The sequence below is a fragment of the Dryas octopetala genome, chromosome 5 (genome assembly GCF_963921425.1).
Source record: "Dryas octopetala chromosome 5, drDryOcto1.1, whole genome shotgun sequence".
Taxonomy (NCBI): Eukaryota; Viridiplantae; Streptophyta; class Magnoliopsida; order Rosales; family Rosaceae; genus Dryas; species Dryas octopetala.
In genome coordinates, this window is record NC_141370.1 from 17,241,218 (window position 1) to 17,267,158 (window position 25,941).

General features: G+C 37.5%; 5 protein-coding genes across 7 annotated transcripts; 3 read left to right on the forward strand and 2 right to left on the reverse strand.

The window, feature by feature from the left end:
• The first annotated feature begins 1,131 nt into the window (after window positions 1-1,131).
• On the forward strand, window positions 1,132-3,335 carry LOC147285087 (growth-regulating factor 1-like). 2 transcript variants are annotated; one of them, XM_086244936.1, is made up of 4 exons: window positions 1,132-1,649; window positions 1,786-2,281; window positions 2,395-2,870; window positions 3,035-3,335. In XM_086244936.1, the coding sequence occupies exons 1-4, from the start codon at window positions 1,460-1,462 to the stop codon at window positions 3,043-3,045; spliced, it is 1,173 nt and encodes a 390-aa protein (XP_086101062.1). In that variant the 5' UTR covers window positions 1,132-1,459; the 3' UTR covers window positions 3,046-3,335. The 2 variants fall into 2 exon arrangements, with proteins under 2 accessions (XP_086101062.1, XP_086101063.1); XM_086244937.1 differs by having other exon boundaries at window positions 2,401-2,870.
• Window positions 3,336-5,455: 2,120 nt separating this feature from the next.
• ELF8 (binding protein) lies at window positions 5,456-14,992 on the reverse strand. Its single transcript, XM_086243483.1, has 24 exons — window positions 14,630-14,992; window positions 14,439-14,505; window positions 14,127-14,321; window positions 13,478-13,578; window positions 13,211-13,264; window positions 12,886-13,002; window positions 12,729-12,792; window positions 12,381-12,595; window positions 12,204-12,288; window positions 11,591-11,691; window positions 11,417-11,509; window positions 10,743-10,811; window positions 10,512-10,604; window positions 10,034-10,300; window positions 9,466-9,546; window positions 9,204-9,362; window positions 8,851-8,946; window positions 8,060-8,161; window positions 7,874-7,981; window positions 7,549-7,773; window positions 7,168-7,434; window positions 6,997-7,068; window positions 6,338-6,652; window positions 5,456-6,052 (listed from the first exon to the last, which is right to left on the reverse strand). Exons 1-24 carry the CDS (start codon window positions 14,768-14,770, stop codon window positions 5,861-5,863), a joined length of 3,279 nt encoding a protein of 1,092 aa, XP_086099609.1. The 5' UTR covers window positions 14,771-14,992; the 3' UTR covers window positions 5,456-5,860.
• Window positions 14,993-15,110: 118 nt separating this feature from the next.
• LOC147285089 (mediator of RNA polymerase II transcription subunit 20a-like) lies at window positions 15,111-17,310 on the forward strand. The gene is made up of 5 exons (XM_086243486.1): window positions 15,111-15,229; window positions 15,322-15,464; window positions 15,592-15,770; window positions 15,893-15,982; window positions 16,928-17,310. Exons 1-5 carry the CDS (start codon window positions 15,216-15,218, stop codon window positions 17,168-17,170), a joined length of 669 nt encoding a protein of 222 aa, XP_086099612.1. The 5' UTR covers window positions 15,111-15,215; the 3' UTR covers window positions 17,171-17,310.
• A 1,195-nt stretch (window positions 17,311-18,505) lies between these two features.
• Window positions 18,506-21,474, forward strand: LOC147285090 (uncharacterized). Of its 2 annotated transcripts, none has more exons than XM_086243484.1 (10): window positions 18,506-18,873; window positions 18,963-19,018; window positions 19,111-19,196; window positions 19,309-19,348; window positions 19,736-19,834; window positions 19,935-19,969; window positions 20,088-20,148; window positions 20,409-20,500; window positions 20,576-20,812; window positions 21,144-21,474. In XM_086243484.1, the coding sequence occupies exons 1-10, from the start codon at window positions 18,851-18,853 to the stop codon at window positions 21,291-21,293; spliced, it is 879 nt and encodes a 292-aa protein (XP_086099610.1). In that variant the 5' UTR covers window positions 18,506-18,850; the 3' UTR covers window positions 21,294-21,474. The 2 variants fall into 2 exon arrangements, with proteins under 2 accessions (XP_086099610.1, XP_086099611.1); XM_086243485.1 differs by having other exon boundaries at window positions 18,508-18,873; window positions 19,111-19,168.
• Window positions 21,475-22,041: 567 nt separating this feature from the next.
• LOC147285091 (cytochrome P450 CYP72A616-like) lies at window positions 22,042-24,267 on the reverse strand. The gene is made up of 5 exons (XM_086245220.1): window positions 23,988-24,267; window positions 23,613-23,833; window positions 23,255-23,499; window positions 22,739-23,132; window positions 22,042-22,467 (listed from the first exon to the last, which is right to left on the reverse strand). Exons 1-5 carry the CDS (start codon window positions 24,265-24,267, stop codon window positions 22,042-22,044), a joined length of 1,566 nt encoding a protein of 521 aa, XP_086101346.1.
• Between the last annotated feature and the right edge of the window lie 1,674 nt (window positions 24,268-25,941).

A 25,941-nucleotide genomic window follows, 5' to 3' on the forward strand; every position in this document is an offset into this window, starting at 1 on the left:
ACTAATTTGTTTACAAAACATTGGTGATGTGATCTAAATCAGTGAAACCAGTCGTCTACGTACTGTTTAAATCTTACTGAACTTCCATGGTCCACACTCCACAGTTCCCTTGATCAGTCCACTTGTATGGAGACCACTTTAGAATTAAAAAAGAAACAGAGATTAAAATGATATATATTGCATGTTGATTAGGATTTAGGAATTAACCATTATTTATGTTTGTGGCAGAAATATAAGTATAAAACTCAATTGGTAGTCATTTCAAATTTTCCTCCTAAAAGACAAAAATAAATTATCAACTGTGCATATTTGGTCTATATACAATGTCCTGTCACTGGTGATCATGGACCTACCACAGATCATGGACACCTATTTGAAGTGAAGAATTTCTTACCTTCTATACTTTTTTTTGAAAATCTGGGTTATTTTGATATAAGCTTATAAAGTTATAAGCTAATGTGAACCAAAAAAAAAAAAAGGGGTTCTTGTCCTCTGAGGATAGGCATTGACCATTAATCATAAGATTTAAATGACATGAAATGGTTACACACTCTTGCTTATAAAGAAGACAACAAAACCAACTGTGTAAATCTGAGCATTTGAAACAAAGCAAACCATAAACTAGAGCGAGAGAGAGAGAGAGAGAGAGAGAGTGAGGGTTGCTGTTTTGATCAGAACCCAAAAGAGGTCCTGCTCTGAATCACTCGTTTTCTAAATTTCCGAATTTGAAAAAGGCCAGATTGTAAGTGGGGGGTACTGGGGTCTGAGGTAAAGGAACAGAAAAAGTAAAAGAGTTAGTAGAAGTAAAAGCCCAAACCGTACAATCTGCTGCTCAGACAGGCATTGGCTTCAGACACCAACTCGTATAGTCCCAGACTCAGACACATTAATAATAATAAATAATAATATTATAAATTTTCTCTTTTTTTATTTTTTATTTTTTTTACAACCCATTTCTTTATTCACTTTCCTTTAGTTTATGGATTTCCGTAGAGTTGTCAGAGACAAGAGCTGCCACTGAGGCAGCAGCTTAGCCTGCAGAACCAGAAGCAACAGAGGTGCAGTCATAATATGAGCAGAGAGGAGAGAGAAAGAGAGAGAGAGAGAGAGAGAGAGAGAGAGAGAGAGAGAGAGGAGGTGGCATGCAACACTGTAATCAGAACCATTAGTTTTATCCATGTACAGAAGATTCTGCAGCTAAATGGTCCCTGAAATAAATATACCTACTCTACTCTACTCAAAGCCGCTCTCCCTCACTCTCCTCTAGTAGTATTGAATCATGCACACCCGCTTCTCTATTTTCCTCTGAACCTGTCTCTCTTTCTTCACTGCACTCTGAAGTCTGAAACTAGTTTTGGTTTCATCTTTTCCTTGTTCACTTTGAAACTTGCTTTTCTTTTCTTTTCTTTTTTTCCCTTTTTTTTTTTCTCCCCTTATTGGTTTGTTTACCTCTTCTTCAATGATGAGTGGGAGAAGCAGCAGGTTTCCCTTCACTCCATCTCAGTGGCAAGAGCTTGAACACCAAGCTCTCATCTACAAGTACATGGTTTCAGGCATACCCATCCCACCTGATCTCCTCTTCTCCATCAAAAGAAACTGCTTGGACTCTCCCCTGCCTTCTAAGCTCTTCTCTCATCACCCTTCACATAGTAAGCCAACTACACCTCTCTGTCTCTGATCTCTAGCTATTTTGTGTGTGTTTGTTTGTGTATGTAACTTTAAATTTAAAATTTGAAATGGGTATTTTGGCTTTTGCTGACGAGAAGGTTCCTGTGGATTTTGCAGTTGGATGGAACTGTTTTCAGATGGGTTTGGGGAGAAAAATAGACCCAGAACCAGGAAGATGCAGAAGAACAGATGGAAAGAAATGGAGGTGCTCAAAAGAGGCATTTCCTGATTCAAAATACTGTGAGAGACACATGCATAGAGGCAAAAACCGTTCAAGAAAGCCTGTGGAAGTTTTCAAACCAACAACAACAAACTCAAACTCAAACTCAAACCCATCATCAACAGCACCAGCCATCTCATCAATCACTAACAAGAACCCCCCTACACCAACCCCAACCTTCCATTCCCTTTCTTCACTCTCATCACTTTCCTCTGACACCCACCACACTCACCTCAGCAACTCTTGCTACAATACCCATCTTGATCACCCTTTCCTTTACCATCACACCCCTTCTTCAAGGCCTCCTGGAACTGGTTTGTCACATCAAGAAAGAAGTACCTCCTTGCTTTTGGACTCTGCTTCTTATCCTCAACCCAACTCAGAATACAGCAGGTTTGTCTAGAAATGAACTGAGAAATTAAGTTATGGTGCCTATTTTTTTTACGTTCTTTCTTTGAGTATTAACATGTTGATTGTTGTGATTTTCTTTTGTTATTGGGAAAAAGAAACAGGTATGCTTATGGGTTGAAAGAGGAGGTGGATGAGCATGCATTCTTCTCAGAACCTTCAGGGACTGTGAGAGCCTTCTCTGGCTCTTCATCTGTAGATGAATCTTGGCAGCTCACACCACTGACAATGAGTTGTTCTTCCTCTTCAAAACAGAGAAGCTGCTCTGGTTTACAGAGTGAGCACCCTCACTTGCAGCTTCAGAGCTTCACTGATACCCCCAAACACCACAAGCAAGATCAGCAGTACTTCTATGCTTTGGGGAGTAGTGACTTCAAAATGGAGAGAAAGGAAGAAACCCAGAAGACCATTCATCGCTTCTTTGATGAATGGCCCCTGAAAGATAGAGATTCATGGCTTGATTTGGATGATAATAAATCATCAAACAGTGGATCAGTTTCGACCACCAGGCTCTCAATCTCCATCCCAACCTCTGCTCATGACTTCCCCATCTTCAATCCTAGAAACCATCATGGTAACTACTTTTTTACAGTGCTCTTTTTTGTTTGTCAAGTAATGGTAACTGCCTAATTCATTTACTTTTGAGTTAATTTGTTGTATATTGTTCTTGATTCTTCAGACCCAGTTGTGATTTTCTCTATTAAGTTCATTTTGTTTTTTTGTTTTTGTTTTTTGCAGATGATCACTGAGTTTCCCAGTACTGTTTTCAGGATCAAGGGCCAAAATTGTACTTACCTGGTGTCTGTCCCTTTTATTTTTAGTTTTTTGTAAGGTCTAATTAGTGATGGACTATTTTCTTTATTTATTTTTATTAGTTGAACGTGGTTGAATGGGGATTATGAGTTTTCAGTGAAGGATCCTATGTCTCTGGCCATCTTGGTTGATGTCCTGCTCTTACTTCATAAATAGTTCCAAATGAGTCAGGCAAATCTGTGTTATTTTTAGGCTACCATATTCATGTTTTGTTTGTTCAAAATCATAATTGAGGGGGACCCAATGGACCCAAGAGACTGGACCCAGGATTGGCTAATTTGTCAGTTCTGAGCTCACCCAGGTTATGTTGGCAAAGAGCATACTATCCTTGTAATCTTCAAACTAAGGCAAACATTGATCACCTTACATAAATACCCACCAGCCACTATACACAGAAAAAGACCCCTCACAAACATGGCTTTCCATTCTTTCTTGGGTGTCGGCCAGAGTCCTTGGTAAAAAAGTTTTAATTTTATTTAAAAAATTATAAATATGACAATAAACTGTGACAGATACAATACTTTTGCTAATTGTAGAATGCAGATACAGTACTGTCTAGTGTGTTTGTAAAGCTGTATAAGAATCAGTTTACAAAACAGAGGAACCAATATATGTTGGTGCATGTTTTCTTTGGAAAAGATGCCAAATTGCCAGCCGCTCTACTGCTTTTAACTCTAGCTCATACAAAACTAAGTTGTATTTAGTCAATATCTACAAAGAGCTATTTGCCAATTCTTCATTATTAAAAAGAACTGAACATATTTGCTGGATCCCAAGCATTGCACTCATATATATACATTGCCTTTCAATTAAGGCTAATTAATGAATCTACATTTTGGTATTTTTTGGCACTCAACCTTAGAAATAACTCATCAGCTTGCATCATCTAAAGTTGGCATGTGGCACAAAATATTACTCAATGGACATTATTTCCATCCGCCGTACAAAACACAATTTAAAAGACTTACCTACACACCTATTACCAAATCTAGCTAATATTAATTTCCGGCTTTATTACACTTTATTCACGTGAATTTTGAACTCAATCTCACTTCACTACTTAAAAAAAAAATTGTCTCAATTTACTACCTGAATTAAAAATTTGTTGTACTATACCATCTCTGCCTCATTTTATCTAAACTTTTGTTAAAAATAAACATATTTTGGTCTTTTTAAATCAATTTTTTATTGTGTTAAAATAGGTAAAATGTAAAAAAACCATTTTTTTTTCTAACAATAAGAACTTGAAAAGGACCAAAACACTATTATTTTTAACAAAAATTTAGACAAAATTAGCCAGAGGTGGTACATTGCAACAAATTTTTAATTCAGGTGGTAAATTGAAACAATTTTTTTTTAGATAGTGAAATGAGATTGAGTTTAAAGTTCAAGTGGGTAAAATGTAAAAAAACCTTAATTTCCCATAAACATTAATCCATGTATTATAATAGGGATGAACCACATGTTTATTAATATTAGGATTGAGGGTTTTAGATATTAATAATTGTATAATTCTAATGGATTGGTTATACTGCCACACAATAAGACGTGTTGGAAAAAAGAATTAAAAAAAAAAAAAGAGAACATCAATATACATTATATACGAGTTCTTGGACACCCTTTCCCACTAAATCCCAGTTTTGCAAAGGCAAGCCAGCCTTAACCTTTTGGAAAGCTTGGAAATCATCTTTACTCCAAATAAAATGAATAAATAGCAGGGAAAAGAAAAAGAAGAAAAAAGACCCTTTAATATTCTAATGTAACTGGAACTAAAGTTACTGGGTCCTTAAAAAGAGGTGTATGGGTATGAAAGATGTTTAGTCATAGAAATGAGACAAGCCAAAATAGGCAGAGGCAGCGAAGCTTTAGCAGAAACAGCACTAATCTGAATTATTCTGAAGGCTCAGGAGGGTGAGTGGGTCTATGGTTGGATTGGTCCAAAAAGAGAACAGAAGTGTTTGCAGACTTGAGCAGCATCTTTGCAGACTTAAAAGACTTCTACACTAAATCAGTTGGCAGAGAACCAGATGATGTGCACTTTCAATCCTCCGTAGTCCACACCCATCTCAGTGTCCTGTCCATCAAACACCACCAAATGTAGAGCAATCTCAGAGTTTTTAAAAGAAAAGCAAAAGGTAGAAGCTCATCTTATACACTGTCGTTTCATATTAAGGAGACAATACAAAAGCACCACACACTCCTTGGTATATCCTCCATGACAAGATGGTATCTAGCTTAACAAGTTTGAAGCATTTGTTGGAAACTAGGCTTATCCATTAAAGCAAGGACATGAAACATGTTATTTAAGGTGGATGAAGTAAGTGTCCAATTCTCTATAGAAACCAAAAACATGGTAAAACAGATGACCATCTAATAACCACATGTTCAGTCCCGCCCATAATATGCTTTTACGCCATCCTGGTGCTAAGCCAATAAACCTCCGATTTCGCTAAGTACATGTAATTGTTCCGATATATTCCACTAGTCAGAATCTATAACCATAGCAATGCACATGAGATGAAAGTGCTGGGGGCTAAACTAAGGAGGGAATGAAGGAAGCTTCTATTACTGTGAGTTTTTAGTACAAAATACACTGCAAAAGTATTGTTAGAACTATGGGGACCACAAAGAGCAACTATAAACAATGTAGTGATCCTCTGTGAATGGCTCACGACTTCATGGTAAAGACATAATTTATCAAAATTGCAGACATCTTTACTCCTGATCCTGTAGAGTACAAGATGATGGATCTCAATCCTCATTGTCAAGAGCAGCATCTCCATTCAGCTTATCACCGCCTTCTCTGCCTTCTCCATCACTCTGCAACTCTTCAGAATTTTCTCTTCTAGGACTGGACTCTGGCTGCCTCTCTTGTTGCTCATCATCATCATCAGATTCTGACCAAGCCCGCCTCCGTCGACCTGCGGTTGATGAAGGTGCAGCCTAGAACATAAAGATACATATGTTACAGTCAGCAGGAAGTGACAAAATTGTCTTTCAATGAATTGCCGCCAAAAAGGAATATTCAGTAGGCAGGTTGATTTCAACCAAATACAGGTAAAAATTCATTGATGCTGAGGCACATGACATCCAATCTAAACATTTCCATCCAGTCTCATGCAATGAAAATTAAAGATGTTAGCAGGATCTACAAAAATTCCTAGCTAAGATATCAGTGGCCTCTGATTGAAAGAACTCAGAAACAAAATAAGAGATAAGTTTTACCACCTCATCCTCAGCATCAGAATCTTCAAGCCCAGCTGCTGCAAGAGGATCTTGAGCATTCTCTTCATCATCCTGCTCATTCATCTGACCTGTGGGCTCCCTGTAACTCATGTTGGCATCTTCATCTTCCACTTCTTCCTGATCATCCATCATCTCAGCTTCTGCTTCCTCCGTTTCATAGCGCGACCTTGAGTACTTGTCCTTCTTCCTCCTCTTTCCACCTTTTTTCCTTCTCTTTTCACTATTGCCACCCTCCTCCTCTTCAATCTCTGACCTTTCCCTTCGCTTAGAAGAAGATGTACTGCTCTTCCATTGCTCCTGAAGATGCACAAAAGTTGGAGAAATTAGAAACATGAAATTTTAAAAGCAATCTACACAGTTCTCTCTAGAACTGAAGAATTATTCTGTGATCTGCAAGGTTAAAGGGTTCAGAATTCTATGCAAAAAAAAATTAAAAACTTTTCAGATCAATGAATTTGATCAACTTGACTGCAAAACCATGATAGTTGTTATCATGATTTAATTATACAAGCCAACCCATGTTTGGCCTGGTGCCCTGAGTTGAGCGTCATCATAAGACTTGAAAGAGAATTGTCACACTCAACTTTGGGGGATACCAATAAGGAAGTATCAGTGCAGACAATTCAGATATCAATCTTTACCTTTATGCGCTCAAAATGTTCCTCCTGCTGTCTCACTCGTTTTAGTTCATCCTCTTGCATTCTCCTCTCCAACTGTTGCACAAGAGTAATGGATGATGTAAACTCATAGAAATGTATTCATCTACAACCATTACTGTACACACAGAATGAAGCAATTTTTGAATACCAAACCTGAAATTTCCTCTGTTCTTCAGCCTTACGACGGGCTTCCTCAGCCAGTGCCATCTGACGAGCAACTTCTTGTTTGTGCCGGGTCTTCTGCTCCTCATGCTCAGCTACTTTGAAGTGAACTCTTGCAGCCTCAAGCAAGTGACTACAATACTCAACGTGAGTATCAATCTTTTTCTCATCAAACCCATGAAAATTAAGGCTGGAAGCAGCAGACAACTGTCTGAATAAACGAACAGCATTTTCTAGCTCTGCAACTGTTGACCGCACCTAAAATTTATACAAATTTTGATGAAACAGAAACGTATGTGCACATGAGAGAGAGAGAGAGAGAGAGAGAGAGAGAGAGAGAGAAGACTTCAGATGAGAAGAATTTTATCAAACCTCATCAACAGATTTCTTTGGCTTTTGTAAGGTTGAAGCAGAGAACTTTTGCATTACAACACCTGCATCAAACCTCAGCGTGTAATTTGAAGGTGCCAAATGAATGGCTCTTAGTAAAGCTTTTTTGCAGTCTTGCCACTGCTCAGCTTCATAATGGGTACGAGCCAGATAGAGTAGAATCTGAGAGTCTGTGTTATTAAAGAACTTCCTCAAGCAGTTTTGATACTGCGAGATAACAAGAGTCATCAGCACATGTATACGGTCATGAAACGAATCTGAGTGAATAAATAAATTAAAGAATAGAATAGAGAGGAGAGGAATTCACCATTTTCACAGCCAATGCAAAATTTCCTTGAGCAAAATAAACATGTGCCAAATTTATCCACACATCTGGCATCTGAACAAAAATGTTCCCACTGGCAGCTTCTTGAACCTACAATAGTTCAAACACAAACAGAACCTTAGCAAATTTTAAATCATGCATGTACTAAAAATGAGGTAATGTATATACCTGCGTAAAAATATCTTTTGAAACATCAAAGTGACCCTTCTCTGCAAAGACTACTCCAGCACCATTGGCAGCATACAAATTAGCAGAATGTTGAGCTAGGACCTATAAGCGTGTAAAAGGTAGTTAAAGAAAAGAACCATGAGATTTGCTGTTATAATGGTTGTCAAAATATAGATCTAAATAGTAAAAATCATATGATTTTATGAATGCCAACTAACAAAAACAAGTCATATTACACGTTCACACCTAAAATCGCCTAGTGGTAAGATAATAATGAAATTGAATCTGATTTCAGTCTCGAATCTCAATCAGGTAAAAAAATAAGATTTCACACTCAATGGCCTTTTTATGTACTTGAATCTTTGGGTTTAGCATAAAAGATAAAAACAACCGAAAAGGAACCAAAATGGTAAAAGAACAGCCCACACAATATGAAGAGTAAGATGAAATGGTTATTTTTGCCTTTTGTGCCCCAATGCTTCCTTTTGTCTTCTCTGATTTATGCATAATTATTTTCCTTCAGATAATGAAGAACCACTATAACCTACATTTTCTTAACATCACCCAATCAATGACAGAATAGCAATAATCCAATTAACACAAGTCTAACAAAATTATTACAGGAATATAAATTGATCGAAACTGTCTTGACCAATGCAAAACATGAAGAGAGATCTTGTATGTGCATTTACATTCAGGCCATACAGCTCCAGCTCATAAACATAACTGATAAAGCACACCACATACACTAAAAGGACAACAATAAAAGAAAAACAATTAAAAAAACGTACTTTAGTGTAGAGTTCTTTGGCTTTTTCTAGATGTGTAGCTTCCAACTTAGGAGCTCTTTTCTCATTGCGAATTGCGGCAAAGTAGTTCCAGTTGCCCTAACAGTGTCAAATAAGTGTATGAGATGTAGATAGTATTAAAGTAACAACTACAATGGCACATGTGTTTCCCTTTGAGGAACAACAGATGTAATCATGAAAATAAAAGTTTCTGGAAATGTAGTTTCTACAGGTTTCTGAAATACCAAAAGTCATCATTTACATATTATTTTTTTTTAAAAAAGACACGTGATTTACACATTATCAAGATATCTGAAAAGAAATAAGAGAAGCATGCACACTAAAATAACACACACCAGAGAAAGAGTGGCATAGGAATCCTTCCCCTCAGTTGCTTCGCTGGCAGCCCGAAAGGTTTCTTTTGCCTTAACCCAGTCATCGTTTTTTAGTTCCAAGTCACCAAGCATTAGTAATGCATTTGGGCACTTATTATTCACCTTCAGAGCATCATTAACCTATAAAAAGGAGCTTGTCACTTTTGGAATCATGTGTGTGTGTGTGTGAGAGAGAGAGAGAGAGAGGCATTAGGGTCAAGGGATTTATCAGTAGAATAATAACCAGTTCAATGCTTAGTTGAAAATTATTTCGAGCTTTTGCAAGGGCAGCAAGTCTCAGATAAGCATCCACATAGTCAGGATACTGCAAAGAAGAAGATATTTTAAGCAAACCAACTCAAGAAAGAAAATTTGGACCATGATACATCAACAGACTTTTACAAAAGAATATAAGAAGTCACGCTATAATATTACCAAACAACAATCATGAATGATGATGACACAAAACAATCACAACAGCAACAGTCAGTATATGAAGAAATTTTAGAGTGAGGGTTAATGTTCCATATTTCATGCCTAATAATTCAGCATGTGGATGAAATTTCTTCTCTTTTGAGGTACTGCAAGTCTATTTTGAGTCCAGATCACCAGGGACAAAAACTAGGAGTACCAAAGTGTTATCCTTTCACAGGATCAATCAGAGGGATATAAGTATATAGTCATGTGAAACTAGGCTTCCTGAGTATATAATATTTGTTCCTTCCTTGGTGGTATACTGGTATTATTACACATAAAGCAAAACAAACACATGCAAGCACATGCAAGCACATGCACAAATAGAAAAGACATACCTTAAACAAAATTAGACGGTACAATATGCTTGCAGTTTCAGTCTTATGTAACAACTCGAGTAATCTGGCCAGGTTAAATAGTGCTGTGACTTTATTCCAAGGCAATTCAACAAAGTGACCTTCTTTCTCAAGTTGATGAAACATATGCATGTCCTTGTATTGGAAAATAGATGCATTAGCATCAACAGATGGGGGGTTTTCTTTACCATCAACGAAGGCCAGCCATATTCCATCACCTAGTGCGTCCCTGAAAGTTTGTTGAGCAAGCTGACAGATAGAAGAATATACATATGCATCAAGCTATGTTTATTTGGTGTAGCAATTACAATAAGATTTCCAGGAAGAAAACAAGACAAGCAATCCTAAAACTGTTCAAATCCACCCAATATTTATGAAACTGCAAATTTTGCATGCTGATGTAGTCTCTTCCACACAAACAATTTTAATTGCATCACATAAACTTGGAGACTGCACAAACCTCAAATTCTCCTCTCTCAAAATGAAGAACCCCGATGTTGTTGAGAACTTCAATTGGTACTTCTTCACCTTCCTTTTTCAAAAGATTACGTGCCTGCAGTAATATTTGACATTTTGATTACTCTTGAGTGGAAAAATACTAGATTCCAGAAATGAAGGAGAAAAAAGAGCTCCATTCAATATAAGAATGACAACTTTTGCTATCTAGGACAAAATAACAAGAAATCCATACTGTTTTTAGGCAATCCAGAGCAACTCCAGAATCAGATGATATCAACAATTCTCCCAGATCAAGAAATGCCTGCATTACAGTCCGAAGGGAAAAACAAAAATAAAATGTTCAAAGAAGCATATGGCTCGCTATACATACTAAAAGTTCAAGAAACATCATCAAAATGACCCTGTAACACCTCAAATGGCAACGATCCCAAAACAACTATTATCTTGGCCATGGACAGAAGCATCAATATTAAAACAGGCACGGAATGTGGGGCTCTGCCAGTTGCCAGATTAGACATAAGGACACAACTTTATACGGGTTCCAGTGGAGCATTCTACTAAACATGTAAAATTATTAATGTTATAACTGTTTTGATGTGTGAAGAACAATGGAGAGTAAAACAATGATGAAAATAATGTACACAAGAACCCCTAACAATTGGCATAGTACACTTCTTTTAAATAAACGGAGATACAGTTATGTAAGAGTGGAACACATCAATAAACAGAAAAGTCAACTTTTGCACAGATCAATTCTCACCAGAGAAAAATAAACAGCAAGTGTCAGGCACATGAGGACATAAGTATCATGTTAGCGGATTCGCACAAATCAATTCTCAGTTTCTCACTAGGAAAAAATATCCACAAGGCCAAAAATCTGTCAAAATAATAAACAGGATTGATTACCTGGGCATCATGTGGGTCAATTTTTGTAGCCTTCCTCAGAAATTCCAAGGCCTTCTCAGTCTGCCCAAGCTGAACATATATGTGCCCAAGAACCTATATGAAAGGGGAAAATTAGCAAACTCAAACAAATTTAAAAATAGTCATTGATGCTAATATACTTTCATTTCAACTCACTTTCAATGTCTCACAATTATCAGGGTAAACCTCCAAAACCTTTTCAAAGTTCAATAGTGCACTTCTAAAATCTCCCAACTTCAGTTGTACTTGTCCTAAACCTGTCACCAAGAGCCTAAAATTATGGAGAGAACTAGGTGAATGCGAAAGATGTTAAACAGATATAAATCCTGCATCATCATGCAGACTTTGGCATGATGTTGAAAAATGTCATAGTAACGGACTAATGGGCCTACTTGAATTATGCAAAGCAACAGGCTTAGTGTTCTATGTAATGTGATGCATCTAAGCCATGTGGTATAAATTTACATAAGTCAAACACAACCAGGCAAGCTTCAAACTGAAAACATTTGAGGACCTATTTGTTTCATGTTCATATCATCCACACGTATAATAGTGATGATAGCAAAGATAGGAATACATAAACTATAGAATAACAATGAAAAACAGAGGATGTGAACCACCAACAAAAGAGAAAGAAATTATGTTAAAGTCTTATAGAAGATTTATTAATTATAAAACCAATCAAAACCATTACTAATACTATGCCATAATAGCACACTCATGAATAGTATAAAGCACAGAAGATTGCTTATGACTGATGGTAACTGACCATAATAAGGAAATACGAATTCATGGGGTTTACTGATTTCCTTGACAGATGCTATGTAGTACATCCCAGCCTTATCATAGTCGCCCTGCAAGCCAGTGGAAACAAACATTGCTACCATTAGTAATCCAAGAGGGCCATAAGTGAAACATGAAAGTATGCATGACTAAAATTAATGACCTTGCTATGGTAAGATCGTGCTAAATTGTAGTAGGAATGCGACTTTGTCGGTCCATGGTTGGTTACAGCAAGTGCAGTTTCAGTCAGTTGCTCAACTAAAAAGTGTTGACCAGTGAAGAAAAAATGGTTTGCCAAATAATTTAAGGCCATTGCGCAGTAAGGGTATATCTCAAAAGCTCTTTGCATTTTTTCCATTCCTTTCCTTATTCCAGCAGCTATCAATACAATACAGCCCGAATATTAGACTGCTTGAAAAGAGAGAAGTATGGACAAATAATAACAATCAAACTGAACAAAACAGTACTCAGTTAAGAAGAATATAAAAATGTTTTTCTTTTCTGGTTGTACCTTCATTTTTATGCAAATCCATAATTGCAAGTGCAACAAGAGCCTCGACATTTTCTAGATCTAACTGCAAGTATAAATTCATGAAGTTAAAAACTGTAGCATGTAAAAGCATCTTCACCTGATATTAATGCATGATTAATTGGCTGATATCACTTGCCTGTAAAACGCGCTGAAAGGCTTGCCTAGCTTTTTCAAATTGACCCATCTTGTAACGACAAAGACCTATGCCAAGTCTTACAGCTGCAGGACAATCGGGATACACTTGCAGGGCCCTCTTTGTTGAATATCAAATAATACAAGTTAAAACAATAATTTGTGTTCTAAATGAAATTATCTATATAAACTACCAAATTGCTGCTAGTAAGCGGGCTAGCTAGCCATAACCCCAACCAATTCAAACATAAATAACAAATTCTGGAGGTTGAGAAAGTATATATTCTTGTTTTCTTCCCATTGGCAAACAGTGGATGAAAATTACAAACCTTGTACAGCTCCAGTGAATCAGAATAGTGCCCACGATTGAACTCAACGCATGCCTGCAGATATCAGGGGCAACTTGTTTACAACAAATGCAGATATCAGGGGAAAGTTGTTTCCAACAAATGCAGCATATCTCCACTAATCAAGCCATCCCCAATTTACATAAAATGCAGCATATGCCGAAATATTGATCACATTTTCATGCATATGATCCTTGAAAAAATGCAAGCTTAATTACTTTGTTAAGCAGAGAAGTTCAATGTATATACCTGACCCAAAAGGGCAGGAACGTTATCACGGTCTCCTTCTAATACAATCTTAAATGCAGCAGCTGCCTGATCTACTTCACCCTTAGCCAGTAAAAGCTGACCTGCAAGCAGAAGATGGGTAATAAAATTTGAAGTATCTTACGATGCAGGGAACATGGCTCAGGTTCCAACAGAAAAAAAAAAATTCCCCTACATCAGTTCAGCAATATAGATTATCAGATCCATTTGTGGCACTCATTGAGAATGCTACACCAATAATAGTATGAGTAAGCAGCAGATGCATTACAAACTGAAACCAGCAAGTTTCAGAACAGAAATTGAGAACACAAAGCAACTTTGTGTGTCATAGACAAAATATTTCTTTGGATTCCATAGTTCACAACTTTGACAGGAACAAGAGGAACAAAAGACCAGTTCTTAAAGACTCTAAGATGCCACATCAAGCAGTTGCTAGGATATCAAACTATAGATAAACTACTAAGATAGTCTCAGGACATCCAAAACACACAGTCCAAATCCAAAATCCAGGAAGGAAAATGTCATTGGGAATTTTAGTTCTCATCATGAACACATCGCAGGTTCTAAGTAGATAGGAATCAAATCTTTAGTAAGATAAATAAAAACATAAAGAAGCTCTGTGATGCCCCACCTTTCCCAACCCATGTTGAAGGCTCATGCATGTCAATTCTCGATGCTTTGTTGTAAAATTGGGTGGCTAATATGAAATGCTCCTCCTTTTCTCTCTGTTTTGTCTCAATTTTCCCGAGGTAGCTGTAGTAGGCCCCTAAAGCATTCAAGATCGCAATCCTCTCATATCGAACATCAGCATAATACTCATCAATCTCTGCCCCCAAGAAAATAATAATAACCAACATTATTTCATAATTTAAACACAATATGATAAACATTGAGCACCTAATAGCAAGTACGAAACAGGATTAGAAAATAAGAGAATGATTACCAGGACTTGACCCTTCCTCCAAAATCTGGCGGAACTGTTCAAGCTTTCCTTGTTTGAAATACTCTCTCTGCAGCATTACCGATTACCAATTACAAAGTAAACAGCATACTCAACGTTTTGCATTAGAGAAATTAAATATCAACAAATCAACAATGTCGTGAATTAAAATCTAAAGAGAAAAAAAGACGAACCGCGATGATGAGCCAGAGATCGAGAGGGGCTTGCTCGGCCTTGAGGATGTCGAGGATATCAGAAGCGTCCCTGGGGAGCTGATCCAGAGCCACCCTCACCTCCTCCTCTGAATTCTGCACCGGTATGTACACGCACGCCATTGCCTGATTCCCCCAATCACCCAAAAACCATAAAAAAACGGGAAATTTATCCAAAAAACGAAACCCTAGCTCCCTCGCCTATCTCTCTGCTTCTCTTCGTGAACTCGTCGCACAGTATGAAGAAGGACCACGAATTGGACTCAAAGAACGCAACTTTGTCTTCGCGTTTGAACTCCAACGTTGTGTTGCGATACGCAGAAGCTCACACAGTCATAAAGTCACTCTCTTCATTCCGTTACTCGTTAGGAAGTATTTTCTTTTAAGGTTTGTTTGGCAGTTTAAAATATAAATAAAAGAAAAGTTTTTCTTCATACCTTCGCGGGACTAAAATAGACCTGGCGCCAAACAGACCCTTAAAAACGCTGCCTCGCTGACTCTCAAAGGCAGCAGCTCAACTTCAGGAAAGCTTCTCAAGCCCTAAGCAGAACCGTTGAAATCCGAGACGATGCCGCTCAAATGGTAAGAGATTGAAAACCCTAGTCTCAGGTCCGAAGTGCTATTAATTGTAAATTTTATATCTGATTTTTTTTTTCTTGGTGGTGCAATTTTAGGGTTTTGCATTGGCAACCCAACGCAGGGACAACAGTGAACAGTCAAATCATAAACGAAGTGACGCAGTGCGTGGAGAGCATCAATGGCGTTAAGGAAGGCAGGTGGAAAGCCACTATCACTTTCTACAAACCCATGCTTCGAGGTACATTTCTCATCTTCCATATTTTCTCTTTGTTCTTTTTCGATTTTAGTACATGGGTTTTGTTACATTTGAATAAAATTTAGACTTTGATATGCATTGTATGTGTGTGCATGTATATGTGCATCAGAGCAGTCTTTATCGAGTGAATTTCCGCGTGATTTTCTGGGGATTTCAATGCCGGAGCAACCAACCAAGTGCTACCTTATAATCCGAATGCAGCGCATAGTTCTTGAGGCCGATTCATCAATTCAGACGATTATGGAGAAATTGCAGTCTTACAAATCGAGGGTCTCGCTTAATTTTGAGGTTTTTTTTGTTCTCACTTAATTTTTAGTGTAATTTGAATTTGTCATGCACTGATTATTGAGGTTCAAGTGGAGAAAATTGTTTTTGTATGGTCCTATGGTTTATGGTCTAATTGTGTGTAGGGATTTCAATATCAACTTGGGGACTTCCAGTTAAGAGTGGGGAAAGTTCTTCCTACTCATTCTGAAAGTTTGAGAGGAATAGTTATGGAGGTAATGAACTTGCTTTATCTCAAACAAATCTGATTGTTTTTCACTGGGTTTTCTATTGCCGTATTTAGTGAACTTATGATTTGAGAAGTTAGATATGCATTTTGAAATATCTCAGAAATTTGACAAGGTTTACCATTAAGAAAGTGCCTTTTGGTTTCATTTGAGTGCCTGTTCCACAGTTCTTTAGGACATCTAGATTGATTTCTAAGTCTCCCTTAGCTTCCATTACTGCTTAAAGAGCAAATCTGTTTTAACTGAAAATGTGTTCTGCTTTTAGAATCAGTGTTTTTGCATAGGATTGTGATTGTTTTCTGCTCTATCAAAAAGATTTAGGAGTATCTTATATAATGAACTTTGGTAGTCTTTTAGATTATTAAATACACTTATAATTAGTGCCACCCTTTAGTGTTCACCACCACTCCTGCTTTGAGTGTTCACTCCTGCTTTGAGTGTTCACTCCTGCTTTTAGTGTTCACCACCCTTTATTTGAATACCCACCTACGGCTTTGATTGTTATTTCTTCTGCTGGAGCTACGACGTCATTCCTTGCGGCTTTGATTATAATTATTTATGTAATATTACTGTGGTTGCCGCAAGGAATGACGTCGTAGCTCCAGCAGAAGAAATAACAATCAAAGCCGTAGGTGGGTATTCAAATAAAGGGTGGTGAACACTAAAAGCAGGAGTGAACACTCAAAGCAGGAGTGGTGGTGAACACTAAAGGGTGGCACTAATTATAAGTGTATTTTTGGTCCTTCGTATAGACTTCTTTTTTCTCTTTTCTTGTATTTCCTCACTAGTACCCTTGATTACTCTTCTTCTACCTTTGATTATTCTTCTGCTACGACTCCTATTTGATATTTGTTAGTTGTTAATCTTAGAGAAGACTTTCATTGTAGTGTGCTACTAGATCCTTTTTAATTTGAAGTTACTCGGGTTCGACAGGTGGAGTACCTTCCCATTTCTTCAATGGAAAAAGCAAGGCAGATCATGGAAGAGTTTATGGATATATGGCAACAGGCAGTGTCAAAAAGATCATTGCCAGGCCAATTTATGCATATGGAACCAAACTTTGCTGAGTATGGCCTTGGAGACCAGTATACTTCACAACATACCGCTGTCCAGTATGCTACTGTTGTGGCTCAGCTAATTGCAACAGTGCAAGCAGTGCAATCAGGAAGAAATTAGGAAATGATCAAAGATTTTCATGTATGTCACTTGTACAACTTGTTTAATGCACAAATGTTTTCAATCCCAGTTTCTCTGGGATAAACACCCCCTCTGTTTTGGGTAGAAGAAAATGGGGATGAATGAAAGAACCCTATGCAGGTTTGGTTTGTCCATGTTACACAAGAAACTATATGGTAGGGTTTTTGAAATGGAAAACGTAGACATTCTTCTGAACCCCTTTCCATCACCTTGTTAAACTCTTTTGGGTGGACAGGGTTTGAATGCATGCTTTGGAGTAAAGCTGCTTCTCCATTTACTTTCTGTGCTCTGTTTTCCTCCAACTGACTGGTACAAAACCTGAGAAATAGCCTACCATTCAAATTCATTCATTTTTACATCCCCATTAAAGAGTGCGATTGTTCATGACTTCATTCTTAGACCATAATAGAGGAATCAACAAGAAAATGAACAATTTCATCTAGAAGATAAAATAAAAAAAATAACTGAACTCCTAAAATTGAAAAGAAAAATCTTCCAAAATTCACATACACATACAATGATACAAATATATGCACATTAAAAAATAAAAACAAAAAAGATTTGTCACTCCTTAGCCTTGACTTTAGAAACAAAAAGCAAAAAAGAGTAAGGCTATGCAGACCACCCTTAGCTGTTGAGTTGACCACCCTAATATATTTTTTCTAACTTTTTTCCTATTTTACCCTTTATTGCAAAAACATGATGAAATCACTCAGATCCATTCGGTGGTCATCTACCGAAACATCCACCAATGTTCGGCAAATAAGTGCCGAATAAATACAAATATTTCGACAGATAACTGTCGAATGCCTTTTTCATTTCCATTCGGTGGATAATTCGGTGGTTATCCACTGAATAATCCACCAATATTCAGCAGATAACTGTCGAATAACCATAAATATTTCGGTAAATAACTGTCAAATGACCCGATGAACAAAATTGAAATTTTTTATTTTAAGGGTAAAGTTAAAATTTTGAAATAGGGTGGTCAACTTAGCAATTTAGGGTGGTCGGAATAGCACTGCCCAGCAAAAAATGATAGAATTAGGATCAGGGAACAAATGGGCTGGAGACAGGCCTAAGCATTTCAACTTGGGCCTACCCACATGTATCACCGAAAAATATAAGAAGAAGATGTGAAAAAGGGTTTTTGCAAGTTCTGTGAAATTAAGAAAAAGAAAGCAGCTGGGTCCGAGTGTGCAAAACCCTCGCTTTTTGCACGTTCTCCATATTCACAGCCTCACAGAGTCACAGGTATATATATATATAAACTGGGTTTCTCGAAAGGGACTGTCCTTTGGTTTCATTAGCCACCCTCCCACTTACCACTCTGCTTCACTCTCTTTCAGTTACAGGTTAGCCTCCACCACTTTTAACAACCTCTTTAACATCATCATCATCATCATCATCACTATCATCGTCGTCGTCGTCGTCATCAGCATATCATTTTGAGATTCATTATGCATAGAAAAAGCCTAAGCAACAGCCTTGGCACCCACTTGAACAAAGTGTCTGGTTTTCCACATTTATTATTTGTAGCCAATTTGGTTGGCTTTCTTGTTTGCAGTGATGGGTTGTCAACGAATCTTTGAATTTTTATTATTTTTGTTTCCTGAAGATTGCCATTTTAATTTCTAATGGAGCCAGCACCAGTCAAGAATGAGTCTGATGCTCCCAGGAAGGTTTGTTTGATACCCTGCCTTTATTGAATCATGTCTTGTTTCTCTTTTAAATTCATGAAGAGTTTACTGTTTGCTTTGCTCTTCTGCAGAGGAGATTCATGCCAAAAGCTCCCTCTCGCAGGCCGCCAAAGCCCGAAGTTAAAACGTATTTGTCACTTTTGGTTAAAAGCAACGCAAGTACCCTTTCTTGGTTTTATCTGATTCTTAACTTCTGTTATTCTTAATCTCTCTTTGCAGCGAAGTGGCCGAGGATGATGATGCTGAACAGGCTAGGGAATTGCTCAGACGCTTCAATGTATAACTGTGTTTCCATTGATATGAATGTATTAAGCAAGTGGATGCAATTTCCGTTTTTTTTTTTTTCTCAATATCTCATGCTATGTTTTGTTTGTGTATATGTGATTTGTTTTTTACTTGGTTGTGCTTATCCCATAGGAAGGATCTTCAAGGGCAAGACCGAAAGTTGAAAAGAAAGGTACTTCTTCTCTGCTTTGCTACTCTTGCATTCAGATTTGAAATCCCTTTTTTCTTTCTTTCTTTCTTTTTTCTTCCTGCTGATATGCTCGTTGTTGGGCTCTCAAATTTTCTAGTTAACAAGTGTATAATGCAACACATGTGATTCTTAACTTTTATTTAGTCATCTGATACCTGCAATTAACTCAATAATGTTCGAATAAAATAGAATAGAATAAACTAACTCAGATAAGCTGTTGTGAAGTTGTAACCCAATGTCAATAATGCTATGAACATGGCTTAAGTAGAGGGAAGATGCATGTCATGATATGTATTCTATGAAGAAGATAATATGCTCTTCACTTTTTGCGAGTAGTATTCTTTATCTATTTATTCTTTAAATTTGCAGTGGTGCCTACGCAAATTGCATTTGGTTATGGGGGTGCAACAACCATGAGATCATATGGTGCTCCCAAGGGTGCGAGTACTAGTGGTTCAGCCGCTGATGGTATGCTCTCCTTCACTGTAGTCTTTTTGTTAGCTGCTAATGAGATGCTTCTAGTGCATCAACCCATATATTGTTTTTGAAGCTGGTGCTTTTTTCTCAGGCCCGAAGGTGGAGAAAGAATACATGTCACCATGGGTAGGTTACATTGCAACTCAAAATATGCCAGCCAGCATGACTATGTGTAGTTACTGGTTTTCGGATATCTCTCTTGCTTTCTCTGTTCATCTGTTTATCTGTATTGGATGTTGTGCAGGATAACTACAGTTATTACCCAGTAACTCTTCCTCTGAGACCACCATACTCTGGAAATCCTGGTATGTTCTGGGATGCATTTTAGAAAAAAAGAATACTACTTTGTATGAGAAAAAAATAGGATTATGCAACATGAAAAAGTATAGTTGATGCATGGTTGTCTGGGCATTGCTTTTACCTAATGTGAACCACATTTATAGGTTGTTGGCTACTTGGCTTGAGTCATTTTTGTTTGTCTGCCGTCTGAGTTCTCTTTCATCTGTTGTCAAGGTGAAACTTGACTTGTGCTACAAATGAATACCTGATGTTCTACCACTTGCAGAAATTCGTAATAAGGAAGAATTTGGGGAGGGTTCAGAGGAATCAACTTATGATGAAAATTCGATTCAACCAGCAAATGATCTTGGTCTAATGGTTGGTAATCCAATGATTAAAGTTCAAACAGTACATGCTTAAATCCTTTTATTTACTTTTGAGAGTTTGTTGCAGGAGGAAAATAAAGCAACTAGTATGTTCTTTCTTCAGTTACCACCAAATATGCCTATGATAAAGCGATCAGCTAGAACAGATAGCCAAGAGGTAACTAAAAGCTCAGGGTCACCTGGAGGTGCACTTAATACACAGAAGCCTTGTGCTTTGTCTGAGTTACCAGCTGGCTTCATGGGTAAGATGCTGGTGTACAGAAGTGGTGCTATCAAGCTGAAGCTAGGAGATACCCTTTATGATGTGAGTACATTTCATAATAAAGATGCAAAACGGAATGCCTTGTTTTGTCTTCCCACTTTCTGCTTAATTGTTCATTCTATAAATACCTTCTTAAAATGATATCATATTGTTTCTGTATGCCATAACAAACTCAAGATCACTTTTATGAAGTAAAATCTTTTGAATTACTGTAGGCTCAATAACATTCTTGTAAATCTTGTCAATATTCTTTTTTCTTTTTTGGCTGGAAATTTTGTCAATATTCTAAGTGACATCAAAGTAGAAGATCCCTACTTTTGTGATATCAGAATTCTTGCTTTCGTGATACCTCTTATATTTTGAATGGTTGCAGGTCTCCTCAGGAATGAAATGTAATTTTGCACAGGATGTTGTGGCTATTAATAATGCAGAGAAGCACTGTTGCATCATTGGGGAGCTCAACAAGCGAGCCATCATAACCCCAAATATCGACTCCATTTTGGAAAATATAGATGCTTTATGATAGTTTTTGCACATTTGCAATACAGTTTTGGTTCCTAGGTTACCCTGTATACTTTTGAGAGGGAAATAATGACACTATCTTCATTAGAAAGTAGAAAATATCAGAGGAAATAGAAGACAAATTAGGAATTTTTGCTAGTATACCAGCTATTATAATATGCAGAACAGTTTGTTGTTTTATAGTCATTACAAATGAACCTGTTGCAACCTATTCTCTTTGTCTAATAGCATTGAAATAAAAACCATCTTCTACCATTAAGTATATATGTTCTCTTTTTAACACGATTGTCAATTCTGACTTCACATGGCATGTGATAATTGATATGTGCTTAAGATTCACTTTGACATCTGTCTATTTATGCTATTGCATTTTTGGTATTTTGAATACCAAATTGTTCTCATAGGGAAAGCCTGTTGTACCACTTGCTGTCGCATAGTGACTTTTCTATGTATGAATGATGAATAGTTTGGTGTATCGAATTACACGATTGTGGTTTCTTTCCTAAAACACAGCTTAAATCCATGACAGAAAAGGATGAACGATTTTCAAAGATGATATATTTATCAGGTCTCAGACTCTCAAACAGTTGCCGCTTTCAGAAGATACTAATTTAATGAACAAACCCAATGTCTGGACTTCTTCATCTATACACACTTAGAAATGTAACACACACACACACACACAGAGTTTATGATTTCAAATCACATTATTTCTTTATTGAAATTTAGACACGGCAAGCTAGTGCAACCTAGAGTTGGTGAAATGTAATTTGAGCTCCATGTTGTGGTTGAAGAATCATATGAGTATTAGGAGCATGAGTGTAGGAAGGTGAGAGCTCGAATGAGAAATGTTGTAGGATCATAGCCAAAGCAACCTTTGCTTCAATGATGGAAAAATTTTGGCCGATACAGGTCCTTGGACCCCACCCGAATGGAAAGAATGCTTGCTGGTCCTTTGATGCCTTTGAGACTCCTTCAGAGAATCTCTCTGGTTTGAATTCTTCTACATCATCACCCCAAAGTTCAGGATCATGGTGAATGAGTAGTGTTGGCAGAGTAAGATCAACTCCTGCTGGAACAATGATATCTCCAATTTTGGTTTCCTTGTAAGCATGTTGATATTGAGCAATCGCAGGTGGATACAACCTTAGGACTTCATTAAGTATCATGGTTACCTGCAAGAGAATTTTAAAAAAGTATTTGGTGAACGACTACATATCTACTGTAGCTTTTTAGGCTTTACGAAAAGGAGCTGCTAAGGGTGCAAACACATTCACAAAATCCTTTGTAATCTAATGTGACAACAAGGTTGTTTCATCGTGTGTATCACAAGATATTCACCAAAAATTTGGTGTGAAAATGGCATTTCCAGTTGGCTCCACAAATGCTGATGTCACATGGTCAATTTATTTGTAATTGTAAAGGGTTGTAGAGAGAAATACTCACAATCTTGAGGTGGCTTATAGCTTCAAAGTTGGGTTCTGTTTTTCCACAAACTCGTAGGACTTCTTCCCTTGCCTTTTCTTGCCAGTCTTGGTGCATGGCTAAGACAATTATGATCCATGTTAACCAGCTGGAGGTTGTTTCTTGGCCAGCAAGGTAGAACTGCTTGCACTCCTCTATCACTTCTTCAGTTGTCATCTCATTGCTTTTTGTGCTACTTATATTTTCTGATGAATTGCTCTGGTTATTAGACTGCAAGAGCAGGCCTAGTAAGTCATCAACCCTGGATTCTCCGGCCCTTATCGCACTCATTTTCTTCTGGATTATATTTTGTAGCATCGATGTGATCTCCTTATGCAATTCCTTTCTCCTTTGATTCTTTTTTGTTGGAATAAATCTACACTCAACAGGTAAAATGTTACTTCGTCTCAAGAGTAGATACGAAAGCATGACATAGAGTTTAAATACTATGCAGGGGAAAGGTGATATAGAGTTTTCGTGTTGACAATGTCAATGCACCTGAAACCAGGAATGTATAAGGTTTGCATTGCTTCAAATGTTAGCAATAGAAGCTCTCTTTGAAGCTCGAAGACTTTCTTCCCTTCTTCATAGGTGCTTCCAAATGCTGCCCGAGAAATAACATCTGCAGTAAGTTTCTGAAGTTCAGGGGAGATATCTATTTCACAAGTTCCTTGAAGAGGAACCATCTTTTTCCACTCTTCTATCATTTTGCCACAACTGACTGCAAATACTGGTACCATTTCCTATAAAAGAAACAGATTTCAGAAAGAAAAAAAAAATAGTCTGAACTACATTGAGATTGGGCAACTTGAAAGAACTGAATTTGTAAAAGCAGAAACAGATGTGAGTATGGAACCTTCAGTCTTTCTAGATGGAAAGCAGGATTAATTATCCTTCTGTGTTTGGCCCACTTCTCACCATGTAGACTTGCGAGTCCCTTGGTCAGGATGAGGATGAGAGGGTTCAGTGGTGGCTTATGGAAGTGACCTTGCTTGTTAGACAGAATTTCTTTCATCAGCTCTGTGTCCATGATGATCAGTCTTGGTGTTGTCCCAAACCAACACATCGATATCTTCCCTGTGTTTACCAAATCAAAACTGTAAGATATATGTATTGCCTACTATAGTACTACAAATAAATGTCTCAAAACTTTCAATATATGGGACGGAATAGGATTCATATACACGATATCAGTACAGAAAACATAAACAGAATTCACATGGGCTTATACCGTATTTCTGCACGTTATTAAGGGTGAATGGGTCGACACGTTGAACAATTTCGTGATTTAGACTCATGGGTTTGGACCACGCTTCCTTTATCATCCTCACAAACTCCTTCATGTCCCCAATGAGTAGCCTGTAAGGGGTGCCTCTGATCCCTTGTCGCTTCAACTGCCTCTCTAGCCATTTGGGTCTCCACCAAATGGAGTAGGAAACTTTAACTACACCATAGAGCAGCAGGAACAATGCAGACAATGCAAAAGAACATAGTAGTGCATAGTCTTCCATACTCAAAAAACAGAGGTTCTTTTGGATACTTGATGAATATGATGGTTCACAAACTCATAGTTGAACAATATATAGAGACAGCTCCTTAACATTATCTGTACACAAGATATCTGATTTTCGAGCTTCTAGTCAAATGTTAATCATGTCAACGAGGTAACTTGTCAAATTTAATGTTGTTTTTGTAATGGTTTAGGGTCTATTACTTGGACCCATTTTATCTCGAGGAAAAAAAAATATTGTGATGTGGGCTTAGGCCTTAGGCCTAGGGTAGTCTGGTGATTATGTGCAACATAGTGGGTACGTGCACAGGCTGAATTGCTGATAAACGATCTGATACTTCAAAAGTTGTTTATGCTGTTTGAGATTGACTTCAGTTCCTCTTATACTACGCTGTGTCTACCAAAATGTCTTTGGTAAAGGCCGTGGGGCCCAAATATGTATTTTACGTGAGGCTCAAGCTCTGGTCTGGAGGACCAAATGTGTATCTTGCGTGAGGACCAAGCCTTGACCCACAAAATAAATAATAAATATGAAAGAGGCCTGGCCCACCACCATAGTGTGAGGGCCAAGCTCTGGTTTGATAGATGTGTTACACGGGCAGCACGGCCTGCAATTTGTGGGCCTTTGCCACATCAATATAGGCATGCCCAATAAAATTGTACGTGGAGATTGTGCAAACTAATTGTCCAAACTCTTCCTACCTGATAATGGACCTGGAAATGCAAATCAAATTGGGCCATTGCATAAGACCAATGGGGTTGATTAGTGGGTTGAAGGGCCAATCTGACCTTAATCCAATTTTTTCAATTTGCATTCAGTAGGCATGGTCCATTAATGTCAAACATCTGTTTTATGTACCCAAACAAAAAGGGAGGTTCAGGTTTCTGTCACATATATCCTTCTACTTCTATATACATTGGGGATTGTGGTTAGTGTTATTTTGGTGGATCACAAGTTTGGGTCTTTCTAGAAAGAGAAGTCTATAGCTAGCTAGCTAGGCTTTCCATAGCGTGCTTCAAAAGTCTCCTCCATATGTGGCAACTAAAGGGATAGAATACCGATCGATGAATTGTGAGAGAGCTGGAAATCAATAATATTCCTCTAGATTCTAGAACTGGTAAAAGTAAAAAGATATATATGGTTTTGGTCCTTCACAACCCTAGCTTTAACTATAAACTGTGAGTAAAACCCTAGCTGGCTAGGTAGGTCCTTTTTTGGCTATGCTTGGTTTGGACTTTGGAGAATAGACTTGAGCAGTTCACTGCGTGCCGTAGGAAAAGGGGTAACTGGCCAATTGGGCATGCAGCAGATAATTATGTCAGAGGAATGAGATTCAATTAATGTGAGGCTCATGCATGATGGAGAGTTGGAGACTAGTGGCCAAGATTGCATATTGTGTTGTTGGGCTTCCAACTCAAATGAGAACTCACCTTGTCTAAGTAAAAGTGAGAAATTAATGTGGGTGGTTTTTCGTTAACTGAGATAATACTGTCTTGAAACATGAATGTGAGCAAACGAATAATGAATTTGTAATATTCTTTATGTGTGTGAAAACATGTTAGTGATTCAATTTTTTTATCGATCATTATGGTAAAATAACCTCAAATGTATGGAATTAATGATGAAATTATATAACCTATCTTAATTAGATGGAAGCCTATTGTGTATGATCTA